Source organism: Haemaphysalis longicornis, unplaced genomic scaffold, assembly GCF_048455015.1.
Source record: "Haemaphysalis longicornis isolate Haplotype H1 unplaced genomic scaffold, Haemaphysalis longicornis Haplotype H1 scaffold_1, whole genome shotgun sequence".
NCBI classification, from domain to species: domain Eukaryota; kingdom Metazoa; phylum Arthropoda; class Arachnida; order Ixodida; family Ixodidae; genus Haemaphysalis; species Haemaphysalis longicornis.
Window position 1 is genome coordinate 233,849,551 of NW_027526203.1, and position 23,496 is coordinate 233,873,046.

Genomic DNA, 23,496 nt, shown 5'->3' on the forward strand with positions numbered 1-23,496 from the left:
CTAGAGCCTATTCACCCAGGAGAGCGCACTTACAACTACGTACGCGATTTTCTCACCGCACGCACCGCCGCACTCCAGGTAGGCGAGCTCCATTCTGATCGCATCCGACTTCCTTCCATAGGTACACCCCAGGGTTCAGTATTGTCGCCTCTTTTGTTCAGTTTGGCAATCTTGAACATCCCCAAACAGTTAGATTCGGTACCTGGCCTCCGATACAGTTTATATGCCGACGACATTACGATGTGGGTACCTGGAGGTAGCGACGCTCAGATAGAAACCATCCTTCAACAGCGTGCCCATATCGTGGAGACAGAGGCGCAACTCGCTGGGTTATCCTGTTCTCCAGAAAAATCTGCCCTGCTCATTCTCCCTGCCCGGTCTTGTCGTGATTCGCCGAACATACAAGTTTCCCTCGGCAACCGAATAATCCCAGAGGTGCATACCCTTAAGGTGCTAGGCCTAATTATACAACGCAATTGAGGTAACGCTAAATTCCTATCCCTACTTAACTCTCAAGTAAATCAAACAATTGGCCTTATTCGACGAATCGCTAGCCGTCACCACGGGCTCAAGGAGAGAGAACGAATCCGTCTAGTTCAGGCTTTCATCATCAGTCGTATCACGTACTCTCTGCCTTACCTTAAGCTTACCACCTCCGACATAGACAAAGTTGACTGCCTCATCCGAAAAGCATACATGGCAGCATTACAAATCCCCCTCTACTCGTCCACTGCCAGACTCGCCTCGTTGGGAGTATACAATACTGCCCACGAGCTACTAGAGGCCCATCGTATTAATCAGTTACACCGCCTCTCTACCACTTACACAGGGCGGCACATTCTTCACCGCTTACGAATTGGCATCCCGGCAGCGGTGGAGAACGAAGCTTCATTGCCTCGAGACATCCGAGACTGCCTCTGCATACGTCCACTCCCGCGTAACATGCACCCAGTGCATCACGCGGAGCGCAGGTGCCAGCTCGCCCGTGCCCTTTCAGATAAATACCCCATCTCCCCCACCACCATGTATGTAGACGCCGCGGAGTACCGACACTCGGAAGGATTTGCTCTCGCAGTGGTCACTCACCCCAACTCTCCCCCAGTCCAGTCACTTCCCTTACCGTACGGACACCTTACCCCGCAACGGCGGAAGAGGCGGCAATAGCCCTGGCCCTTATCACTAGGCCGCAACCACGCATTATAATCACTGATTCGAAGACGGCCGTTCAAAACTTCATTCGCGGTAGCATTTCGGCTACGGCACTCAAAATTATCCTCCAAAATCCCCCTCATCAACCAGTCGACATCGTCTGGACTCCGGCCCACAGTGGGGTGGGAGGCAACGAGGCGGCCACAAAGCAGCACGAGAACTCACCAGCCGTGCTGGGCTCGCTCCTGCTCCCTACCATGGTGCTCGGTCGGCCCGCGATCGACTGCTCTCGTACCAAGAGGTCACGGAGCATTACCGCCTCTCCCGCCGCCGCTATCCCCCTGCCCACATATCCCTCACCAACGATCAGGAGCGCCTATGGCGACTCCTTCAGACAAACTCCCTCACCAGTCGGTCCCTCCTCCACAAGATCTATCCCTCTGAGTTCCCTTCACCCAACTGTCCCCTATGTGACTCTCTGGACACTCTAACCCACGCCATGTGGGCCTGCCCTCTTAACCCACTCCCCCCCCCCCATCTCCAGCGTCGAGCAGTGGGAGGACGCGCTGGGCAGCTCGCAACCGGGGGTGCAGCTACTTCTGGTTGACCGAGCTGCCACCGTCGCCGCCAGCCTTCGGCCGGCAGCCACCACGCGTTCCTAGCCAACTTGCTTGAAAATAAAGTGATTTCTCTCTCTCTTAACTACTGAGCCACCGCGGCGGGTAATTCTCGAACTTACTAAACGAACTAGTTTAAATCGGTATAAATGGGAATCACTAAACTCACATGCCGAATTGTTTAGGTGTCTGCGCTTGTGTCGCGCGTTGGTGTAGCCCCAAGCTAGCACATCAGGATGTCTAGGTTCCGCTGTCTCACCCTTCGAAAGACGCTCCCCTCCGTTTTCTCCCGACTGACGGCCGGGCTACAGAGCCGGCGTCCGCAGCTCTAGCCCGGCCGTGGCCGACGCTGCTGCTGCGTTCGGGAAGTCGCTACCGCGAATTTCAGGTAACGGCTGGCAGAATCTCTGGTTTCGCTCTTTGTAGAGCCACGTGTGTGAATTCAAGTGACGTCGCATGGGCAATTGTTGTGGGTGTCGTTTAAAGATTTGATTGCCAACCACCTTGACGGCGTGCATTGGAACTATTTTAAATGCAGAGCATTTCTTAGCCTCGCCTCTTCCTGCGTCGGACGGCGTCAACAGCTCCGCGTCCGCAGCAGGTGCGCCTCTCTTCCTTCCCTCCTCTCTCTCAACAGCAGCTGGCGCGCGCATGCGTCGTAGTCAGCCCATTCGCTCTGTCGCGGTCTCGGCGTAACAGGTGCGTGATAGCAGCGCGGTGGGGCGTGAAAGGGCGCGCGCTGCTTGCGCATGCGCGCTCTCCCCACCGTACTGCTCTCCCTCTACTGCGCGCGCTGCAAAAATAAAGCGGCTAGCGGTCGCTCGTGCTTCAGTCACTGCGTTGCTCCTTCTTTCCTTGGTTGACGCTCGCTCCACCCTAACGCGACTTTACTCTCCTCTCTCTACCCCAAACCAACACCAACACAACTACGACCCAACCACCCACCCTAACGCGACTTTACGCGGCGTTAACGACCCCAAATGCTCTGCATTTACTCGTGTTCCCCTCGCGGGAAGGCGCGGGAATTTTTTTTTACTCTATTACCAAGCTTCTCGTTGCAGTACAATATATGGGTGCAGCTTGTCAACGTTCACCCTGCTTGAGTGCACCGCTGGTTTGCTCTGTTCCTAACGAGGAAGGCCGGCCGTTAATCGCGACTGATAAAGCGGTCTGAAGCGGTTCTTGCGTGGATTTTCTGTCCCTTTAAAATGTGTTTTTGAAATGATGCCGGTAGGAGTTATCGCAACACCGCAAAACAAGGCCCCATATCGGCAGGACATTATGTGACATGGCGGTTTTCGGATAAACAGTGCGTGCGCTGCGTGAAATAGAACAAGACCCCAACAATCCCAGCCTCCGTGCGGTCGACAATGCAATCGCAACCGGTGCATTTGTCATCGCGAGTTTTCCACCGGTTTCAACTGTCTTTTAGACTGGCCGCCGATTGCAAGCATCACAACGTGCAGAGAGCGGAGCGCGAAACCCGGAATTGTTGGAGACACCACCTCTGAGGAGCGAAGCATCATGAGAGGGAAGGCTCACACGCCGTCGACAGCGAGGAGAATGGTTAAAAGAGGAGTGAACGCGCCGCGACGACAATGTGTGGTTTCCGATTTACAGTTTCTTAGCTAATACTGATGGCTTCAACAATATTCTGGTAGGAGGTGATTGCTAATACATTGCTTTATGTACATCCATGTATTGCACTCTTTGTGACGTGCGCGAGGACTTGAACCACGTATTATGTGAGTGTACGCGGTATAGAGTAGCTAGAACGTCCCCTTTAGTGTCCTTGGGTCTTCCGCTTTCTAGAGGACTAACTCTAAGTGACGTGCTAGGCCCTTGGTCGAACGCTAAACGAGCATCTCGAAAGACAAAAGCTCTATTGTCTTTCCTGCGAAGCACAGGACTTGATCAGACTCTTTAAACAGGACTCTCTTAACGAGCGCGTCATCTTCATCACAACCATCATCATCATCTGTTCATTGATTTCATTTTTTCATACATCTGGTGTAGCAAGCTAGGCGCCTTGGCCAGGCTAACCTAACCAGTATCCTTAAAGATTATTCTCTCTCTCTCTCTCCATGTATCGGTGAAAGGTATTTCAGGGCCCCTTTATTAAAAATGTGCTACCAGTCAAATAAGACCACAAGTTTTATGGCCTGGCAATCGGCAAAAGCCTGCTTCCTCTGCAACAAAAACGCTTTAAATGATTAAGCGACGACGGCACTGGATGTTTTCAACGTTCTATCCAGGAACGTTGTGGGCTAGCGTATCATTTTGGGTTATGGGTGTGTGTGATATTGCTCTCTCAGGAATTGTTATTTATATTTTTTGGACCCGCTTCGTAACTTCTGACTGCCTGTCTATGGGGGGCCTACAAGACATCCGCGGTGACCATTCTTTAAAGGAGCCATGAAGAGAAAATGCAAGTTGGTTTTATTCGAAAGATTTCGTGTTTTATAGTGCCCCCAGCGCTTGTCCGGATACAAACGGTGCTTTATTCACTGAGAAATTAAACAATTTAGGTTAAAATTTTGATTTTCCCGCTCAATCGTGCGTTTTCGTGGTCCCAAATGACATCACAGGAACCGACCGCTCTGCAGCCTAGAGTACCTTCATTCACGCATCCGCCGTACAGGGTAGAGACACGTATACGCTGGCGCCGCCATTTTCGGTTGCTCGCTCGCCGCCGAAGCAAGTCATTGTGTCAAAACCGCGCTAAAATTATCGCCGCAACGCGGTTTACTGAAGAAGTTTGAATCATATTGTCTGTTTCGCGTTGCTAGGTCTCGTGGGAAACGAAAAGAATAACGCGTTGAGCCCGTTGGCCCAATTGCGGCGGCACGGGACCGTTCAAAGGTTGTCTCCACCCTGTACAGCGGTGTTGGTTTGTTCCCGCGTTTCTTTACGTTCCGTAACCTAGATGGCGCCACCATACCGTGGCAAGCGTTTGGTTTGTTTTTGCCCGCATTTAAACCTGGCTTGTTTTTGTTCTGGGAGAAAATATTCGTTCCGTGAAACAGTGCTCGCTCGACAAATGGGGTCACGTAAGACACGGTTGCTTGCGTCAATCGGCCAGTGTCGTCTGAGACAACCCCAAGCCCCGTAGTGCTGTGCAGCTAAACCGAGCATGCTGTGCGCAGTACGAACAGCAGAACGCATCAGTACTTCTATGTTTACATGTGCTTTCGTAACTTCCACTGTTTGTCCCATCATTGTTATTGCTTTGTAAAGAATGTGCCCTAAATTTAAGCGCAAATCGCTCGTTCGTCTAGTTTGTAAGCTCTACCTAATTTGCGTCTGCTTCTGCCAGCCTCCGCCAATCGCAGAGCTTAGCTGATGTGACATCACAGGTTCTGTTGCGGGAAATGAGCTGGTGGGTCGCATGACCATTCCCGTTTTTCCTAATTATGTAGCTTATTTGAGCGAAGTTTACGTTAAAAGTGGTGTCAGTATGATTCTAACGAGACAATCTTTTGAATGAACCAAACTTGTGTTTTCTCTTCATGGCTCCTTTAAGAAGAAAAGTACGAAGCGTGTTTGGAAGACGAAAGCGTTACGTCATGTTACGTCATGATCGCGTACGTACTAAAAACATGAGTATTCCAAACTTGAGCCATACCGGATCGCATCTTTAACAGCCTTCTAATCACAATCGCATATCGAAAACGCTGTATACACGAGCAAGCACTATACTATCAAACCGCCGATGTTTCGTTTTGAAAAAAAAAAAGTAGAAGAAAATTCCCCGCATTTCCCCTAGGGGAAGAATGTGAAAGTGCGAATGCACGAGTTGAATTTGCGCGGTTCGGTAATGTTCGCGAAATGGAGATCACACACACACACACACAACTACAAAGAAAGATGCATTTATTCACAGACACCTATTTGTGTTGTCGTTGTACTTGATTGCTAGAGTGGATCTCAGCTTTGAAATTTCGTGTCAGTACTCCTTTAAGCGGGTGCATTAGCCCTTCTCACGCCCGATTCCTGGCCAATCCCCCACGTGGGTATGTGCCATGTCAGCGGCCAGGCAGCGCGCGCCCATCTCCCCCGTTGCTAAGGAAGACGAGGAGCGCGCGCACCCGCAGCTGTTGCTATGCGGACTACGGCGGCGGATGATTCAGGCTCGCTTAAGAAGTGCATTCGCACTTAAAAGCTGGGTTTGGTATCGATTCACTGTCAATTGCAATCAGACCGGAGGCATAGAATAATCTTGCTTTTCGGCCACTTGAGACTTGCAAAGTTTAAAAAAAAATACCACACAAACAAATTCAGCAGGTTATACACTGTTCAGGAGAACTATAACGCATGTGATAAAATTTATACTGACGGACACAAAACTCACATGTTCGTAGAAAGCGGTGGTGTTGGAAATAAATAGGAGACAAGTGCTGGCGTTCAAGTGTAGGCATTGAAATGCACTGCTCGAATTTACGCGTGATCGGCGCTGACTCTATGGTTCCCCGCCAACTGTCACTTCCAGAGACCGTTAATCGCACTTCAATGACTGCATTAAGAAAACGAAAACGAATTACAGACGACACTTATGACACAAAGTTGACTTAGCCGAGAAACGAGGCTGTAAAAAGAAACTTTCAATTACGCCCCTTTCATCTAGCAAAATCAATCCAAAGTGCCTCTAAAAGTCGAAATGGCGCAGTCGGATAGTTGTTGGCTTCATAACGCGAGGGAGCAAAGTTCGATTCCGGCCACTGGAAGCGTTTTTTAGGTGCGGAGCACCTTAGGACCTCACAATGTCCGTACGCGTCCGTGCGCATAGCATTCAGAATCGCAAAAAAATCACACAGGCACCGGCCGGATTCGAGCCTGTGTCTGGTAGACTATAGACAGAGCTAGTGTCAGTCGTCTTACCCACTGGATTACAACCGTGAGTTACTACCCGAAAGTCAAACGGCTTATTCCCTCGCCTGTATCGGTACTGAGTACCTTAGGACCTCCCAATGCCGGTCCGCGTCCATCCGCGCGCACACCACCATCAAGCAAAAATCAAGCGAAATTCGATTTGAGCCGTGAGTTGCAGTTTTATTTAGGGAATAATCAAGGCGCAACTCACGGCTCAAATCGAATGGTGGTCGGGGCGCAAATCGGATGTCACTCGGGGCGCAACTTGGATGTCATTTTGAGTCCCCGTACTCCGCACCCTCGCCATCATCCACGGAGTGGAGATGCTGCCATTTTTTTCTTCCGGTGCTTGATGTGTCTTCGCTTATCATTATCGTCATAGTTTTGTGAAACCTGTTGAGTTGGCTCTCTTGCAGTGCGTTATGTATCGACATTAAACGCAATCAGTGAGGCATAGAAAGCTTCGGTTTAATAAGATTCTGCTGCGTCGCAAACCCCGTTGGCAAAACCAGGAAGGAAAAAAGCTTATGCATGCATTGCCTAATGAAAGTAGCAAGTTCAAAAAGTATAAGCTTGGACACGTTCTCCTCTACACTTGTTATATCTAGAGCACAATTCGTAGAATCGGATATGGAAGCCGGAAGGAAGGGTCAAATGTCAGCAAAAAGGCCTCGTGGCCATCACTTCTTATGAGTTGATGGATTGATTACGCGCCGACGTTATACAGGCGATGCGGGGCGCCATAGTGGATGAATCCGGATTAAGTTTGACCACCTGGGGCTCGAAACCTAATGGGGTGTCGAAATTTCGAACACACGGGCGTTTTTGCTTTTGGCCTGCATCAGAAAAGCGGCCGCCACGGCCGGGAATCGAACCCACTTCTGATGAGTTGGGAATGCAAAAGCGAAATTTTACGACGCTGAGTCCTTAAAATTTCGGGCTGGAGTAACGCTGTCATGTTTGTCCGTAGGGTATGCGGTCTAGTTTTGTGAATCAATTGGTGTGAGTTGCTTTCTTTTCAGAGCTTCTTCTACGTTACCGGGCTGGCTGTAAATCGGAATAATTTGCACGGTAGTGCTTAGACTTCAAGTGCATTTATTTTGAGGTAGCGCGTTCGGTAACTTTCATAGTGAGATCTACTCCCCCGATACCTTTCTTTTTGGCCACGATGTCCTCACCGTCCGGCGGGTTTGCCGGGATACAGCAGGGCCAGGATAGAGTGGCGGCCTGCGCCCGCGCCGCCTCTCTAGGCCGGCCGTGATACTCAATAGCGGTACACTTACTGCCGCGCAGGGCGGCCCGGCGTGCTGGTGACTCTTGACCAGAGGTCGGTGGACTCACTCATAAGTCCATTCACTCACCTCATTTGGGCTCAAACTCACGCGTGCCTTTGAGTTTGAGTGAGCGTGAGACAAGCGTGGCATCATGAGTGCGTGAGTGAGTGAGTGCCCGAGTAGATTTGAGTACGTGCGAGCCCCAGTGAGTTTGAGCGCAAGTGATCCCGAGTAAGTTTTAGCCCGAGTGACACCGAGTGAGTTTGAGCCCGAGTCAGTCTGGCTCCATGTATCTTGACAGCAGGATGCAAAACGGGTGTTATGGAATGTGTCACTGCCAATGGGCAGAACCGGGCTTGGCCCAGCAGTGCGTGGTCGTTTCCGCTGTGTCAAGGCGTTGGCCAATATCCCTCTGCTGGAATGGACTGCGCCTGGTAGCTACTGGGTGGTTTAGGTATGGGAGAATCGTGGGTGTGTATGTTGACGTCGCAGTCAAATGGGAATGGGTGAAACGGTCGTTTTTTTTTTTTTACTCAGCGGACTACGCACGAGCAAATACAAAAATAGCGATGGTCGCCACTCCCACTGGTATTATTACAAGTATCACCCTTCACCACGTTACCATCCTCGAAGTGGAAGAAGCGGCGCTCACACTACCCATAGCCCAAACCCATGCCAAGATCATTCCCCCGACTCCCAAGCGGCGCATCGAAAGTACACAGGCGGAAGGATTTCCAAGAAAGCCCTAGAATCCTGGCCCAAAACCCTCCTGAAAGAACAGTCAAGATCACTTGGACGCCTGCCCACTCATCCCTTCGCTGGAATGCAGCGGCTCGCGCTCACGCCCGACATCTTGCTCGCCTGGCACCGCAAGAAGACTTATTTATTACATACAAAAGATATCTCTAAACACTTCATGCTCACACAACGCACCTTCCCGCCACCGGATGAAAAGATAGCAAAATAACAACAAGTCACCCTCCGACAACTCCAAACACATTTTCACACCCAACACGGCTACACGCCATTCACCCCACCATACTCAATCCCTATGCCGACACTGTGACAATTCAGTCTACCATATGGTTGGGCATGCCCTTCAAACCCAGACCTTGCTCCAATTCCTAATCCTACATGTATACGGGCAGTAGGAGAGGGATTTTGCCAGCTCGGACCTTAGTAAGAAGCTTTGGCTCTCTGGAAAGGCGAAGACGGCATGCCGCACGGAGTCCTGTACCGAGTACCCCGCCCACTAACCAGCTCGACCTCACTATTAAAAAGTGCTCTCCTCCTTCCTCTCGTTCTGATGGCAGCACTCATCAATTTATCTGGAGAGTGGGCATGTCGGTATGCCTAAATGGAGATTTAACGTGAGGGCAGCTTAGCGTTGAGCCCACCGACGTACCAAGCAACGTCCAACTCTTTGTACGTCAGAAGAACGGAAAGTTGGGCTAGTTGGTAGGTGTTCATCTTGGTGGAAACAAAAGCGCTCAAAAAGCAGGGACAAAGGAAGACGTAGACAGCGCCGTGCTGTCTACGTCTTCCTTTGTCCCTGTTTTTTGAGCGCTTTTGTTTCCACCAAGATCTTTGTACGTCTAGTTGCATGTACCCGTTGTCATAGGAGAAGAAACTGCGCCTGGGAATCCATGTCGGCGTGGGGGGTTATTGGAAGATTAGTGCTGCCGGCTAGGCATGTCTATAGGATTCGTAAGCGTCTTCTTGGGTTTGCTTTCTCCACTATGCATTACTATGTCTACGAGGTAGCCGAAATGGTCCAAACTCGCGCCGCTCCTCTCGCGTTGCTTGAAAACTCGAAATTCGTTCCATTTGTTTATGCTGTGACAGCTGTGATTCATTATAAGCGAGTAGGAGGACTAGTGCCGGCGGGCGACCATCGGTATAGATTTAAATATATACAAACCCACAACGTAGATACGTTAGTTCGTGGTAAGGAGAGTTCGCTTCCCGGTTCTTTTTTGCACTAGCAGTACATATGTTAACAGCGACCCGACATCTTGAATGAGCGGGTAATTAGTCGCCGCGAAAGTTGTAGCAGACGGTCTGTGCTCTGGTTCACCGCAAAGGCGATGTTTTTATAGGTATGCGCATAAAAGATTTCTGAGCTTTTCAAGCAATTTACTATTGAGATATTGGCAAAATAAGCGGCTTTAATGTGTCTTCTTCCAAAATCTTACATTATTGTTAACTGCCAGGTTGGTGTGCAGAATTGTAGGCACTACCGTTCCGGCCGACTCTCAGTAAAAGGAAGTACGCTTTACTTTCGATTTCCTTATCTTTAAAACAGCGTGCTTTATGTTGTACTTATACATTTAAACACACTGTTTTGCGTTTTAGTGGTACTGTATATAAATTTACGGCCACTAAAACGTTTCAATCGAAGCCAAGGATGAAAATAAGGCTGTACGGTTTGATGGCGGCCCATGAAGACAGAGATGGGCTTGATGTGAGCCGCATTGACGCTAGCGCCAGATTCCTCTCTAGGGCATATGGCGTCGAACTAGTGCTTGACTCGTATTCCGAAGGCTTGCATTTTATTCTTCTTTCTGACGCGATATTCTTAATTGCTTTATTCTCTGCGCCATCGGCCATTTTAGGAGCCGTTTTTCTGTTAAGGACACCGGCTTTCCCACTCAATGCGCTATTTAACTCTCGCATTAAAACAACTATTGGGTGATAGCAAAATTTGAGATATCAAGAACGTTTCGTCGAAATAATTTTATATAGTTCTAGGGATGGACACACCCGCTTGAATTAATTTTATGTAAAAAGCAAAAGTTTTTGTGCTTACAGAAGAAGGAACGTTGAAGTAATGCGCTGAGGCTCAGACTGATATATATTTTATTTACTTGAAATAGTATGGCCCCACAAAAAAGTATTTCTTAATATTTTATAAGCTGTTGTTAGTAGACATCTTCATCACGCTATCATTCAGTTTTATTATGTTAGGAATTGCAAAGTTTCTCATCTATTTTTGCGCAATTGCCAATGTTTCTGAAAGTGACAGCCACCTCACCTTGTGTTAATGTATGATAGCCTGCGGGGCTTGCGCGCTATTAAACACATACACACGCACTCGAATCCCGTTAATACGAAGTTCGCGAACACCACAGAAAACTTCCGATTAACCGAACTTCCAATTAAACAGAAAGCACAAGAACAGAATTTTTACTAGTGCGCAACACGTCTCCCATGTTGATATGGTTCAGAACCTTGACTGTCGCCGCCTATTGAAGACTATGACAAGGGATGCCTCATAGGAGAGACTTATCGCTGAAATTGAAGCCTGTAGCGCCCACCCCGCAAACCGTTCTCACGGCGCTGTGCGCAACACCGAAGGTTGATGAGCTGAAAAGAGAGATGCTAACGCGGGCGCGAGTCTCAGCTGACCTGCCGCTTTATCGACTGTGCGCTGCCGTCGTTGCGATGCTCCCAAAATCACGGAGGTGTTTTGGCGCTTACGATACGGAATTTTATCGAGAAAGGACGGCCACCTCGGTGCTTTTTATTAAAAAACAACTTCCCGTATAATGAGTTTTAGCTCCGAATTATCGAGCCATTTCCTACATTGAATTACATGTAAAATTGTCGGGTCCAGAACACTTCCAATGAACCGAAAATTCCAATTAAGTGACTTCGGATAATCTAGAGTCAACTGTATGGCGATGAAGATAGAAGTTTATAAACAGATATATCAGGGAATCAGGGAATTTATAAACAGGGAATCAGAATAGGAAATGAGAGGCTCGTTCAAATAAGACAGAAATAATGGTTGGCAGTCAAGAAAACCTCGGAAAGCAAAGGGGAGAATATGGTAGGTCATTGAAACAGATAAAGGATTTTGAAAGATATAAAGAAAGTGGAGGAAAAAATGCCCGCCGGGTGGGATCAGGACCCACGACCTCCAGAATACCGGTCTCGTGCGATGGCCACCCCAAGCGCAGGAAACAAAAATACCTTACCATAACTACCGGAGAAAGTGGCGGGGAAAATAGCCCCGCCGGTAGCGTCGTGGTCATCGCACCAGACCGATATTCTGCAGGTCGTGGGTTCGGATCCCACCCGGCGGGCATGTTCTCCTCTACTCTCTTTCTGTCTTTCCAATTTCTTTACCTGTTTCAATGACCTACCACAATCTCCCCTTTGCTTTTTTCCGAGGTTTTCTTTACTGCCAACCATTTTATATATATATAGCAGAACCGAAAGATACGGGACGAGGGACTCAGTAAGAACACATATCAAGGTTGGAGTCGTCATTGCCAGTGCTATTCGGCTGTTTCCGAGATATTTAATAGTGCCGAATGACGTGTGTTTGTCATGTTTCTTTAATACAGTGCTAAATAGGCGAAAATATAAGTCGAGAAAAAATCCGCCGTTTTTCCGGGAGCGGGAGTCGAACCCACATCTCCGCATAACGCGTGCGGGGCGTTAACCAATTGCGCTACCCCGCAGCGGCTCCCCTCTCGACTTTTACCGGGGGGGTTTATATTTACAAGTGCTCTGAGGCCGGTCAATTAGCGCCACCCCTCGACTACCGCGGGAGACGTAGAACGTCTTTTTTCCCAGCGGCCGCCACGTAAGACGTGGTCGGAGGCCACAATCGTGCTTTTACCTTGTTCGAAGTTTTTCTTCTCTTATATATATATATATATATATATATATATATATATATATATATATATATATATATATATATATATATATATATATATATATATATATATATAAATATATATATATAAATATATATATATATATATATAAATATATATATATATATAAATATATATATATATATATATATATATATATATATATATATATATATATATATATATATATATATATATATATATATATATGTATATATCCATGGGCTCTTTTTTTCTAGTGGGTGCGGAGTCATCCCATCCTTGTCCCATCTTCGCGACGTCTCGGCCGGTGCGCAGTCGTCGAGACCACGGAGACTACGCGGGCCGTATCGGGCAGCTCCAGCCCCGCAGTGACCACAACTTGAGCATGACCTCCGCCCCGTGACCCAGTCCGTGACAATCCAATCAAGACCAGCCGTGACCAAACAAGACGAGACGAGACCAACAGAAAAAGTCGTGTTTCTGCAGGCTTGTCGTTCGGCGTTGTCGTCGCTGCCTGGACGACGTCGTTGTTGCGGGACCAGGCATCACTAACTACATCACCATGATCCGTGGCGCCAGGCACTCATCCACGGTTCGTGGACATCACATCACCAAACCTCGCTGCTCTCGTCACTCTGTTGCGGCCTCGACTGGGACGGTAGCTTTCAGAGGGGGGGAGGGGGGGGGGGCTTGTCACAAGAAGAAAAAGAAGTGTCAAGTGTCGCGTAGCACCATGTTGACCCACCACCGACGACGATAAAGGAAGGGGCAGAATTATCTTTTCACAGTGCCCCGTAATTAGATAAACTTTTTTTCTCTTCACTATCCACTGTTGATTGGCCGATCCCCTGATTGGGTATGTGCCATACTCAAAGGAACAGCAACAACAACATGCAACCCGGCTATAAATGCTATCGCAATTTGTACATAAACAGCCTTTCTTTGCAAGTAGATATCTTCCCCATTATCCATGGATCGTCTCATCTTTTTCCTGCCTCCGCGTCAGTATTTACAATGGTTGGTAAATGATGAATCCGGGAATATGAGTAAGTAATCAATGAACTTGGCCTTTTCAGTAGGCAGACCCGAAGCTAACGAAAGTGGGCATCACCAGGCACGACGTCAACAATGCTGTGACCAAATCTTGTTTTCGCACTTTGAAGGATTGTTTCAAAAGAACAGACGACCCGTCTGGAGGCTGCTGGATAGCCCTAATTCCGTATTGCGTCTGTCGGTGATAAACTTCGCACCCAGCTTAGCAAAAAGACAGACATAGAACCAGGCAAGAAGGAAAGAGAGAAGTGCGACGTCGTGCTTTATCTCCATGGCATATTGCACTATCTGACAACGCGTCAATGTCGACATAGTCTTCTTTTCTCCCGACAAATGGTCCAAACGTGTATAACCTAACTGAAAATGAAACAAAAAGAGGTGGAAATCAGCATCGCACCTGATTTGTTAATTGCTATGGATGCTCTATTTACTCTATTCTATTATCATGTGGTAGACAGTATATCGGACAATGCGGGTGCAGCACAAACAATGCGGGTGCAGCACGAGTGGGTGCAGCACAAACTTAACGCATACATGAGAATCCGTTGCCGGAACTGTGCGTGTTGGCCAGGTTCCGATAAGGGCACCACTGTAGCTCGGAAATGGAATTAGTTGACCAGACAAGAAGATTATCAAGTCGTTCGGGGAAGTATGACAAATGCAGTAGCCCTGCGTTCTTGTTGGTGACAACAAATGAACAGAAATTTTTACCAGAGCCTTAAACTACCCGAAGGACGGGCATCTTGAACCGCAGACGTTCACGTGACTCACCTTCGTGCTCGGCTCTTTAGTTTTGCATGTTTGAGCTGCTCCCCGTTTTCACCTGGTTGTTTTTCTTTCACTGTATTTCTTTCCGTGTGCACTAGGGCAACTTGCAGTGAAAACGAACGAGTTGTCGGCATGCCTCGTTTAATTTGTGTGTTCTGTGTTACTCCTACGCTTATTCTTGGTGTGACTGGCGAAGAAACCGTTTGCCAACTGTTAAGTTCGGGCTCCGCATGTAATTAATGAAGGCCGGCGGTGGCCCATGTTTGGCATCGCCTCCGCTGGTAGCTACGATCCTGTGTCCCTTTCATGTAGCCGCACGGACGCCAAGTTCGGAGGCGCGGAGAGCGTGTGTTGTGCCCGTCCTTTTGTGTGTCAAAGGACGGGGGCGATTAGCCTGAGTATCTCTGTCGCGTCGGAGGTGGCTGGGTCCTTCGGCATAACAAGCTGACGGGAAGCCAGATTATCGTATCTCTTAGTGTTGAAAGCGCGTGCGGTGTAAGTTTGGAAAATCTTCGACTCCGGCGGCGGCGTTGGTCGTTGACGGGTCAATCGCCTCGGAGACCACCGAGTGGGCCTGAAGCGCGTCTTCCGGTGGGACTGGCGGCAGGCGGCGGCGCCCTTCGTCTGGGAGGGAATTAGCAACCCTCATTGTCCCGCCGCGCGCGTAGACGCACGGCGTCGCGGGAGGCGTCGCGCGGAGGGAGGTCAGCCGCGCGAGGACCGCTCCGGGCCCTCGGCTTGGCTTTTGTGCAGATGCCGCCCGCTGAACGTAATGGTTGGTTCACTTTAGGCCGCAGATGTCCTGTATTTTCTGGCCGGGTGCAACAGCGTGCGTGGGAAACGCACTTTGAGTGCATAAGAGAGAGGGTTGGGTCACGTGATCGCAGGTGGGGACACCTGTGTGATTGGCTGGTTCCTGTGGCCAATCAATGGGTTTCTATTAATTGTTTAAAGGGTTTTTTCTCTCTTTCTTGTACGCCCCCTTTTTGGAGGCGGGGTTTTTGTTATCAAAACCGGAGTGTTGGGTTTTCTCGGGGGTCGGTCGAGAGGGGATCTAGTTCAGTATAGATATCGGCCGAACAGGCTGCTGCTGTCAGAGTGACAATGTAACCGTCACTCTGACTTGATGTAAACGTGGAGTAATGTAAATAGTGTAAATAAACCTAATATCCAGCAAGGAAGGCAGTCCTCATCCCTCATCCGCTCCAAGCATCGGTCATCGGAGCGAGTCGAGATCGTCCTCTCGGCTCGCGCATCAAAAGAACATCACTATTTCGTCTCCATCAGTTCGCCAAGAAGATGGAGAGGCGAAATTTAACTCCAACCATGCTTCGCTGTGCAGTCACACGTAGCGCCGTGAAGCACACTCATGAAACTAGCGCTTTGGTCCTGACAGAGGGCAATTAAGTAGCAAGGTGTAAACTTGGGGTAATTGGTAAATATTAAATAACCGAACAACAGCTAACAACGAAGGGGAGAAAAGGGTGTGGATGCACACCGCGCTTAAGTAAATAAATTGGTACCCCAATTAAATAATTCGGCAGGCGATCCCGGTCACGTGATGTGAATTGACAGCGTCAGTTGCTGGATAGGTTGAAGACATTGTGTTGCCATTTCATTTTGCATCGTGTACTGTCGGGAGCAAAAGTCTGGATTCCACGCGAGCGGCGGCCGAAATGCATTGCAGCGCCACCCTGCAAAAGCTCGCCTGCTGCGAGACACCGGCTGTAGCGCCTATCTTAACTGCACGCATGTTCGTTCGATTCATTCGATAAAAGCAGTCGCGAAGCGACACGCTTCCTTAAACCAGTTTGAGACTATTGTTTTGCGGTGCAGTCGCAGATAGCAACTACTTTCGATGTGCAACGCTAATAAAGAGTGACGAAAAACTACCCTTTCAACGCATCAGTGGCCGCTTACTGCCACTCACTGAGACCGTATCGCAAATGCTACACGCCGACGGAATTGCCCAGTCGTAAATGCTAGACACGGCCGAAGCGACACCGTTCGGTCTTTCCGTGAACAACAAGCGTATCAGACTCGTGCGAGCAAACGAACATGCGTGCAGTTAAGATGGGCCCTACAGCCGGTGTCTCGACAGCAGGCGAGCTTTCGCAGGGTGGCGCTGCAATGCATTTCGGCCGCCGCTCGCGTGGAATCCAGACTTTTGCTCCCGACAGTACATGTTGCCTGATGACTTTATTTACTGTATCGTGGATCGTGCATTTTTAGCGAGAAAAGCGGGTCATGAGATCTTTACGTATACACCCCCTTTGCGCCACGTGCTTTCGGAGCCCTCGCCCTGCCTTGCACTCTTGAGATGTGCATATAGAATCCGACTTCAGGACTTACTATTGATGTGACGATGCGCTCGCCGGAAGAAGTACGGCGGTAAAACGAATTTCAGTTTCATGTAGTGCAGGTGCCCACGATTCGCGGCATGTTGCTGTAAATTATTGCATTTTGTATTAGTATTATTCAGCGTTATTTCCAGTTGCGTCAGGATACAACGAGCCCAACACGGCTAACCGCCCCTCCCCTCATTCCTTCTCTCCCGCCCAGCACGCACACACACGTACGATCACGCGACTAATAATAAAGTTGCACAAATGTACAACAACTACCACTACAATTTTAGATATAAATTTGGCGTCCCAAATTCGCCGATATTTTCACCATTCGGTGAGGATATAACTGACATGTTTTTCGATACCATCAGACGTCAAGTTAGAAAGCCGCAGAAATATGCGCGATAGTTGCCAGTTTGTTTCTCTGAAATCTGAGAAGGGGCAGGGGCCAAAGTCCTGAAACAAATATTTTCCCTTGCTTCAAGCAGCGTATACGGGAGGTTAATGCGAATAGTTTATTTTTACAGAGTTTAGTATCTTCGTACACATAACGCCAGAAAAGGATGCCACCGCTGCGCTTATGGGTGCGAGAATTGAATTTAGCCTACGATTTCAGATGTTCTTACATATTCACAAACCATTAAACTGCTTTTTGCAACTACTGTCCAGCTAAACATTGATTGTAACCCTGCCGCAACACATTATGGTTTAGCCTGTTCACAAAATCTAAACTTTTTTTCAACCATGCTGAGCATGAGAATCCGGAAAGAAATCATGTGATGGTAATAGGAAACCTATCACGTGGTACACGGAACCAGCGAAACATCCTGCATTCAGAGGTCGTTCATGGAAGTGCAGCATCTATCTTGGCTTTAGGCCATTCTTTCGTTTAGCCTCGACACCAACTTTGTTTTGTTACTTACAGCCCGTTGCACACATCAGAAAAGACGAACGCTTCCCCTTTTGTGTGTGTGTGTTTGCAGTAGCTGGGAATAATGGCGTCGCATACGCAGCATACATATGTGGAGCAAGGTGGACGAATGTGCCTGCTCGGAGAACTGTTCCGGAGCGGCCGCGTAAGACAAGGCGCTGAGAACATAGACCTGGGGATAGTTAGAGACATAAGTAAAAGATGGCAGCGCTCTGCAAAAAAACGGTGTATAGGCGACGTCAGAAGATGAAAAGGAGGTCTGTGATATTCTGGGCACTGACTCTTGAAGAAAAGGCTAAGTGGCTTTTGTTCCTGACTGAAACAACTATAGTTCTTTAACCAAAAGTGTCTCTCCATTTGGTAAAATGACTCTCAGCAAAATTACGGCCTGATCCTATCCACGTGTAGTAAGTCCTAAGTAGAGCATAACCGCTTCTTTTGAAAGACAGGAGATTTCTCCCTTGAGCAGATCGTGAGAAATCAAAGCCCAGTTGGATGTTGTGCAGTCGAGAAGCGTTCTTGCTTGAATCGAGTGATCAGCGAATGCTCTATACCACATGGGGGCACACGCATTGCAAACATTTTTTTTTCTTCCACAGCGTAGGGTACTCGCCAGGAGCATTTCCGCTCGCGACCAGTTCCCGTTGCCGTCAGTGAACCATCATCGATTCAAACTGGGGTTGGCTGAGCTAGCACAAAAGTCGTGGAGCACCTACAGCTGTCAGCCTCAGCCACTGTCCTGCTCTCCAAACAAGGCAGCAGCAAGGGCCGTTCGTTGCACCAGCGACGATCACTATAGCACCCCGAGGAAATAACGACGCAATATAAGGACTCACCGAGTTGTGGCACTCGTAGCCGGCACCGAGCACGCCGGACTGGTCGTCGCTGACCAACGGCGTCGGGGATCCCTCACCGGTGTTGCAGGCGCCGAGCCACTGCAACTGAGCGATCGCCGAAGCTCGCAGCTGCGCAGGCTTCCACCAGGTCTCAGCTACTGGCCGCCGAAGCACGGGAGCAGCATTCACGGAAGCCGCGCAGCCATCGTCTCCATTAGAACGATCGTCACTGGCACAAACTTCGTCTTGCGGCGCGCCGGTTATCAAACTGTAACTGGACGACATTGACACTTGTTTAGCCCTCGTCTGTCATCCAACACTCACAATCGCAGACCTTCTCCGCGGGCCTGGTGTAATACTGGCGAAGGAGGTAGGAAGCTTCCCTCCACAGAAGATTTCCTCGGTGCAAAGTTCTCGACGGCCCCTTTGTCGTTTTTGACGAAGGCTCAGGCTAAGGTGACGCTGTCAGCGTTTCAACGACGCCGTTCTGCATAATGGGGTTCAGCTCCATTCACCATATGCCAATTCGAAGCGTTCTTGTGTTCAAGTTTGCGAGAACCAGCCTGGTAGCTGGGAAGGCTGTGATTCGCCATCGGTAGCGTTCTTGGTTCCGCTCTTGGAACACTTCTACGTGGTCTGTCACCCGGGAGCTGTCTCGAAGCTGCTTAACCAGACCTGAAGGAAAGGGGAAGGGCAACATGGAATCATAAGATTTCTGGCATTATCCACAACAGAGTAAAAAAGACAGTCACGGCACTTGACGCTATCTCGGTGGGCCTGCGCGGCCCCACGATATCGCTACCATGAACACAAACAGGAAGTTAGCGCAACCTCCTTTTTCGCAGAAGGCATGCATGAGCCCTTCAGCGCCCGAATGTATGTGGTGATGGAACCCTATAGTGGGGCTTTCTTAACGCTCTTTCCCTCCCTCCATCCCTCCCTCCCTCCCTCCCTCCCTCCCTCCCTCCCTCTCTCGTATATCTGGAAGCACTGAAAACTGCAGCCATGCGGCCAGCGCAACACGGCCCTTGTGATTTGCTCACTGCAGTAGACACATTTTGAAATGCCGTAGAATTTATGGAGGCCTCCAGATGATTTTCAGGAAGTGTGTGAGCGGACGCGATACGACCAGGAATTAAAACGCGTGATTGATGTCTTTAAAAGTACCTTTAAAAGATGCCTTTAAAATAACTTTAAAAGTACCAAAAGCCTGGAAAAACGCCAACATAGTCTGAATTCCCAAGAAGGGAGATAACAAAGATCTTCAGAACTACAGCCCCATCAGCCTTCTGTCGGTTATGTACAAGCTATTTACCAAGATAATACTTAGCCGCATAACCGCCAGCCTAGACTTCCAACAACCCAGGGAACAGGCTGGGTTCAGAAAAGGATACTCAACAATGGATCACATCCATGTCATCAACCAAGTAACTGAAAAATGCGCAGAGTATAATAAACCACTTTACATGATATTTATAGACTATGAAAAAGCGTTCGACTCAGTAAGCACCGCCGCAGTGATGGACGCCTTAAAGAACGTCCCTCGCCAACGCTTTCCCCGAGAACGGGGCCGGTCGCGCGCTCATCGCCCACCTCGGAGCGACCGCGACACGGCTAGTCACTGTTGTGATGGTGCGGGAACAAAATCTCATCTTAGTTTACACCTCGCACCCGCACATAGCGGACAAACTTATCGGTGAGTTTGCAGTTCCCTCACCCGCCGGACAGGTGCCCTTGTTTGGGTACTTGCGCGCAGACACTCATGACTCCTGTTATGGAGTAGTGACGGTGCGCAGCTCCGACACCGAAGTCGCACTTCGTGAGAGCCTTTACTGGCCTGAAGGCGAGATTCTACACGTCCGGCGACTGGGCACCTCTAATAAGGTGCGCCTCACCTTTTCCGGCAAGGTGAAGCCCAGGTACGTCTCCTACGACGCCCTGCTGATCCCGGTGCAGCCGTACAAGAAAACTGTTCCAGCCTGCGGTCGGTGTGGCTCTGTTGGACATCGACCCGACGCCTGTCCCGGCCCCAAACCTGACCTTTGTGGCATCTGCGGAAAGGCGGTGCCGCTCACGGATGGCGCCCGTGCCCCACATGAGTGTACGCCCAGGTGTGCTCTGTGTGCTGGTTCCCACGTCACCGGGGACCGGCGCTGTAAGGAACGCTACAGGGCGCCGCCACCCAAGCCATCCACTCCTCCACCGGAAGGTCAAGCCGGCCGCAAGAAGCGAAAGCGTCGACGCCCACGGAAGCCGCGGAAGTCGGGCTCTCGGGAATCGCCGCAGGGGGCTCAGCCTCCTGCCACCAACACTGACCCGCCCCCGCGCCCTGGAGCGGTGGCTATCGGGCCTTCCCGGCGAGGCCCAACTCCGGACGGACCTACGGCCAAGAAGCCTAACACAGGGCAGGCTCCTCCCGCCCCATCCAAACCGAACCAGCCATCACCTGAGCTCAAACCCGCTGCCCAGGGGGATTCATCGTGGGCCGCCCGCGTTCGGAAAGGATCCCAGGTAAGCGGCTCGGGCGGGGCAGCCTTTTCGCCCACACCCTACGTGATCTCCCAACCCAAACCGCCAACCCCTTCCACTCCCACACGGGAACAAATTGAATTCCGCAGGTTACAGGCCCAAGTTGCCTCGTTAACGCAGATGGTGGAGGCGCTTGTGAACCGCTCGTCCTCACCTAATTCGGCACCACTCGGGCAGGCGCCGGAGGCGATGGATAGTTCCCCCTCCGAAGACAGGGAAACCGCTGCGAACCTCGGCCCGCTTGAGGAGCGCCTAAGCAACCTAGAGGCCCAGATGGCGTCCATAGGGACCATGATCGAGAATCGATTGGCGGCCGCCCTCCAAACCGCTTTTGACCGCATCCCGGGCAAGATAGCGGCCCAGATGTCCCAACTCACTGTTAGCACCCGCCGTCCTAAGCTTAAGCGAGGATCTCGTTCTCAAGCATCCCGGCCCCTTTCCAAGGTGACGGAGGTAGACGAGCAGTCTAACAGTTCGACTGCGACCTCGGAAGCGAGCACCGGATCGAGCAGCGGAGCCCCTATGCAGCCCTTTGCTCTCCTGGAGGCCCCCCACACGTTTAGTCCTAACGATGGCGGGCAACGGCCCTAGATCGCGCTGCGACCGTGCAAATTCGGCTAATTTTACAATCCTACAGTGGAATTGCCGCGGATTTAAGGCACGCAATAAGCGGGCTGCTCTCCGGCTCCACTTAGAAACCTATCCGCAGTTGCCCGCGGTAGTGGCCCTTCAGGAGACGGGAGAGCACGTAGCTCTCACAAATTATACCGTGTACCAAAGGGATTCACAAACCGCACTCTGCGTACATCGAATTTACACCGCCAAACTTGCGGATCTCGACTGCGATCCGCTTTATTCGTACGTTATGGTGACTATCCTCCCGCTTAGGAAGCAAGATCCGTCCTTACACATCCTCAACATCTACAGTTCTCCCAAACTGCCTAACGTAACTTACACTGATGTGTTTACCAAAGCCCTTACGGTGGCAGGTAGGGAGCCGCTTGTCATTGTAGGGGACTTTAATGCCCCTAGTCCTCACTGGGGTTACCGTAAGGAGGAACGGCGTGGTAGAAAGTTGGCGGAACTTATTTCCACCTTGGGCCTCACTATCCAAACGGACCCCGCACACCCAACCCGCATTGGCAACTCTGTAACTCGGGACACATGTCCTGATCTCACACTTACCAAGCACATCAGGCATGCAGAATGGCTGAACACCGATGAAACCCTCGGCAGCGACCACTGCATTCTTCTCACTACAATTCGGACGCATCCCCTTACCCGTCCCCATCAACAAGCGAAACTTCCGGACTGGAACAAGTTCCGTTCGGAGTACACGACTTCGGCCCCCATAGCTCAACAAGGCTACGCCACTTGGTCTCAACACCTTGTGACGTCGCTTCGCCAAACTGAGCAGACGGTTCAGCTCTCAGAGGCCACGCCGGCGGTGGATAAACATCTACTGCATATCTTGGAGGCTCGGCGTAGCCTTGTCCGCCGTTGGCGCCGACAGAAGCATAACCGTAAGCTCAAACTCCGCATAGCAGCCCTCACTCAGGAAGCGGCCGAGTACGCGGCCCAGCTCGCTGACTCCAATTGGGTAGAACGCTGCAACAATGCCGCCAAGCATATGTCCAACCGCAGCACGTGGCGTTTCTTCAGGGCTCTCATCGACCCTAGCCAAACGCGCACAGAAACGCAAAAACATCTTCAACGTGCGCTCCACGCTTACGCGGGTGACGCAGATAAATTGGCACAGGCTCTTAGGGATAAATATATCTGTGGCCCGCAGGACTCCATCGAACCGGCGTTCTCATATGCAGGCTCGGAGAACGCAGGCTTGGATCGTTGCTTTGAACTCCATGATCTGAAGGCGGCCCTGTCGAAAATGAAGCGAGGAACGGCGCCGGGTCGGGATCAAGTGACTGTTAAGCTTCTAGCCAACCTCCCAGACCCAGCATACCTTCACCTCCTCGACTACTTCAATCAAATTTGGGAGGGGCGCGAACCGCTACCAATTGATTGGAAAACGGCTCTGGTAACTTTTATTCCCAAACCGGGCAAGTCTATCAACATAGAAAATCTACGCCCCATTTCGTTAACCTCGTGTGTGGGGAAGCTTATGGAAACAATGGTTAGGGATAGGCTTTCCGATTACCTCGAGGCCCAGCACACTTTTGCCGACACTATGCACGGCTTTCGTCCACATCGCTCTGCTCAGGACATTTTTTTTATTTATTGAGCCGACCGAGCATCCAAGTAACGATAAGGTAGTCCTCGCCTTAGATCTTAAGGGGGCTTTTGATAACGTTACCCACAAAATCATTCTTACCCATCTTTCCCAAACGAACTGTGGGTATAATGCCTTCAGGTACATCCGTCAGTTCCTGACTGAACGGCAGTCGTACCTCCGCATTCAAGGCAAGGAGCATGGCCCATACCCTCTGGGTACTCGAGGAACACCACAGGG

General features: G+C 50.1%; 1 protein-coding gene and 1 pseudogene across 1 annotated transcript in view; one reads left to right on the plus strand and one right to left on the minus strand.

The window, feature by feature from the left end:
- Positions 1–23,496, minus strand: part of LOC144158190 (uncharacterized) — a 544,079-nt gene that overhangs the window by 505,735 nt on the left and 14,848 nt on the right. The window contains exon 2 of the mRNA XM_077688885.1: positions 18,498–19,172. Within this exon, the coding sequence (XP_077545011.1) occupies positions 18,498–18,782 (285 nt within the window). The 5' untranslated portion in view covers positions 18,783–19,172. The remainder of the gene's footprint in view (positions 1–18,497; positions 19,173–23,496) is intronic.
- On the plus strand, positions 20,127–21,106 carry LOC144158199 (uncharacterized; annotated as a pseudogene).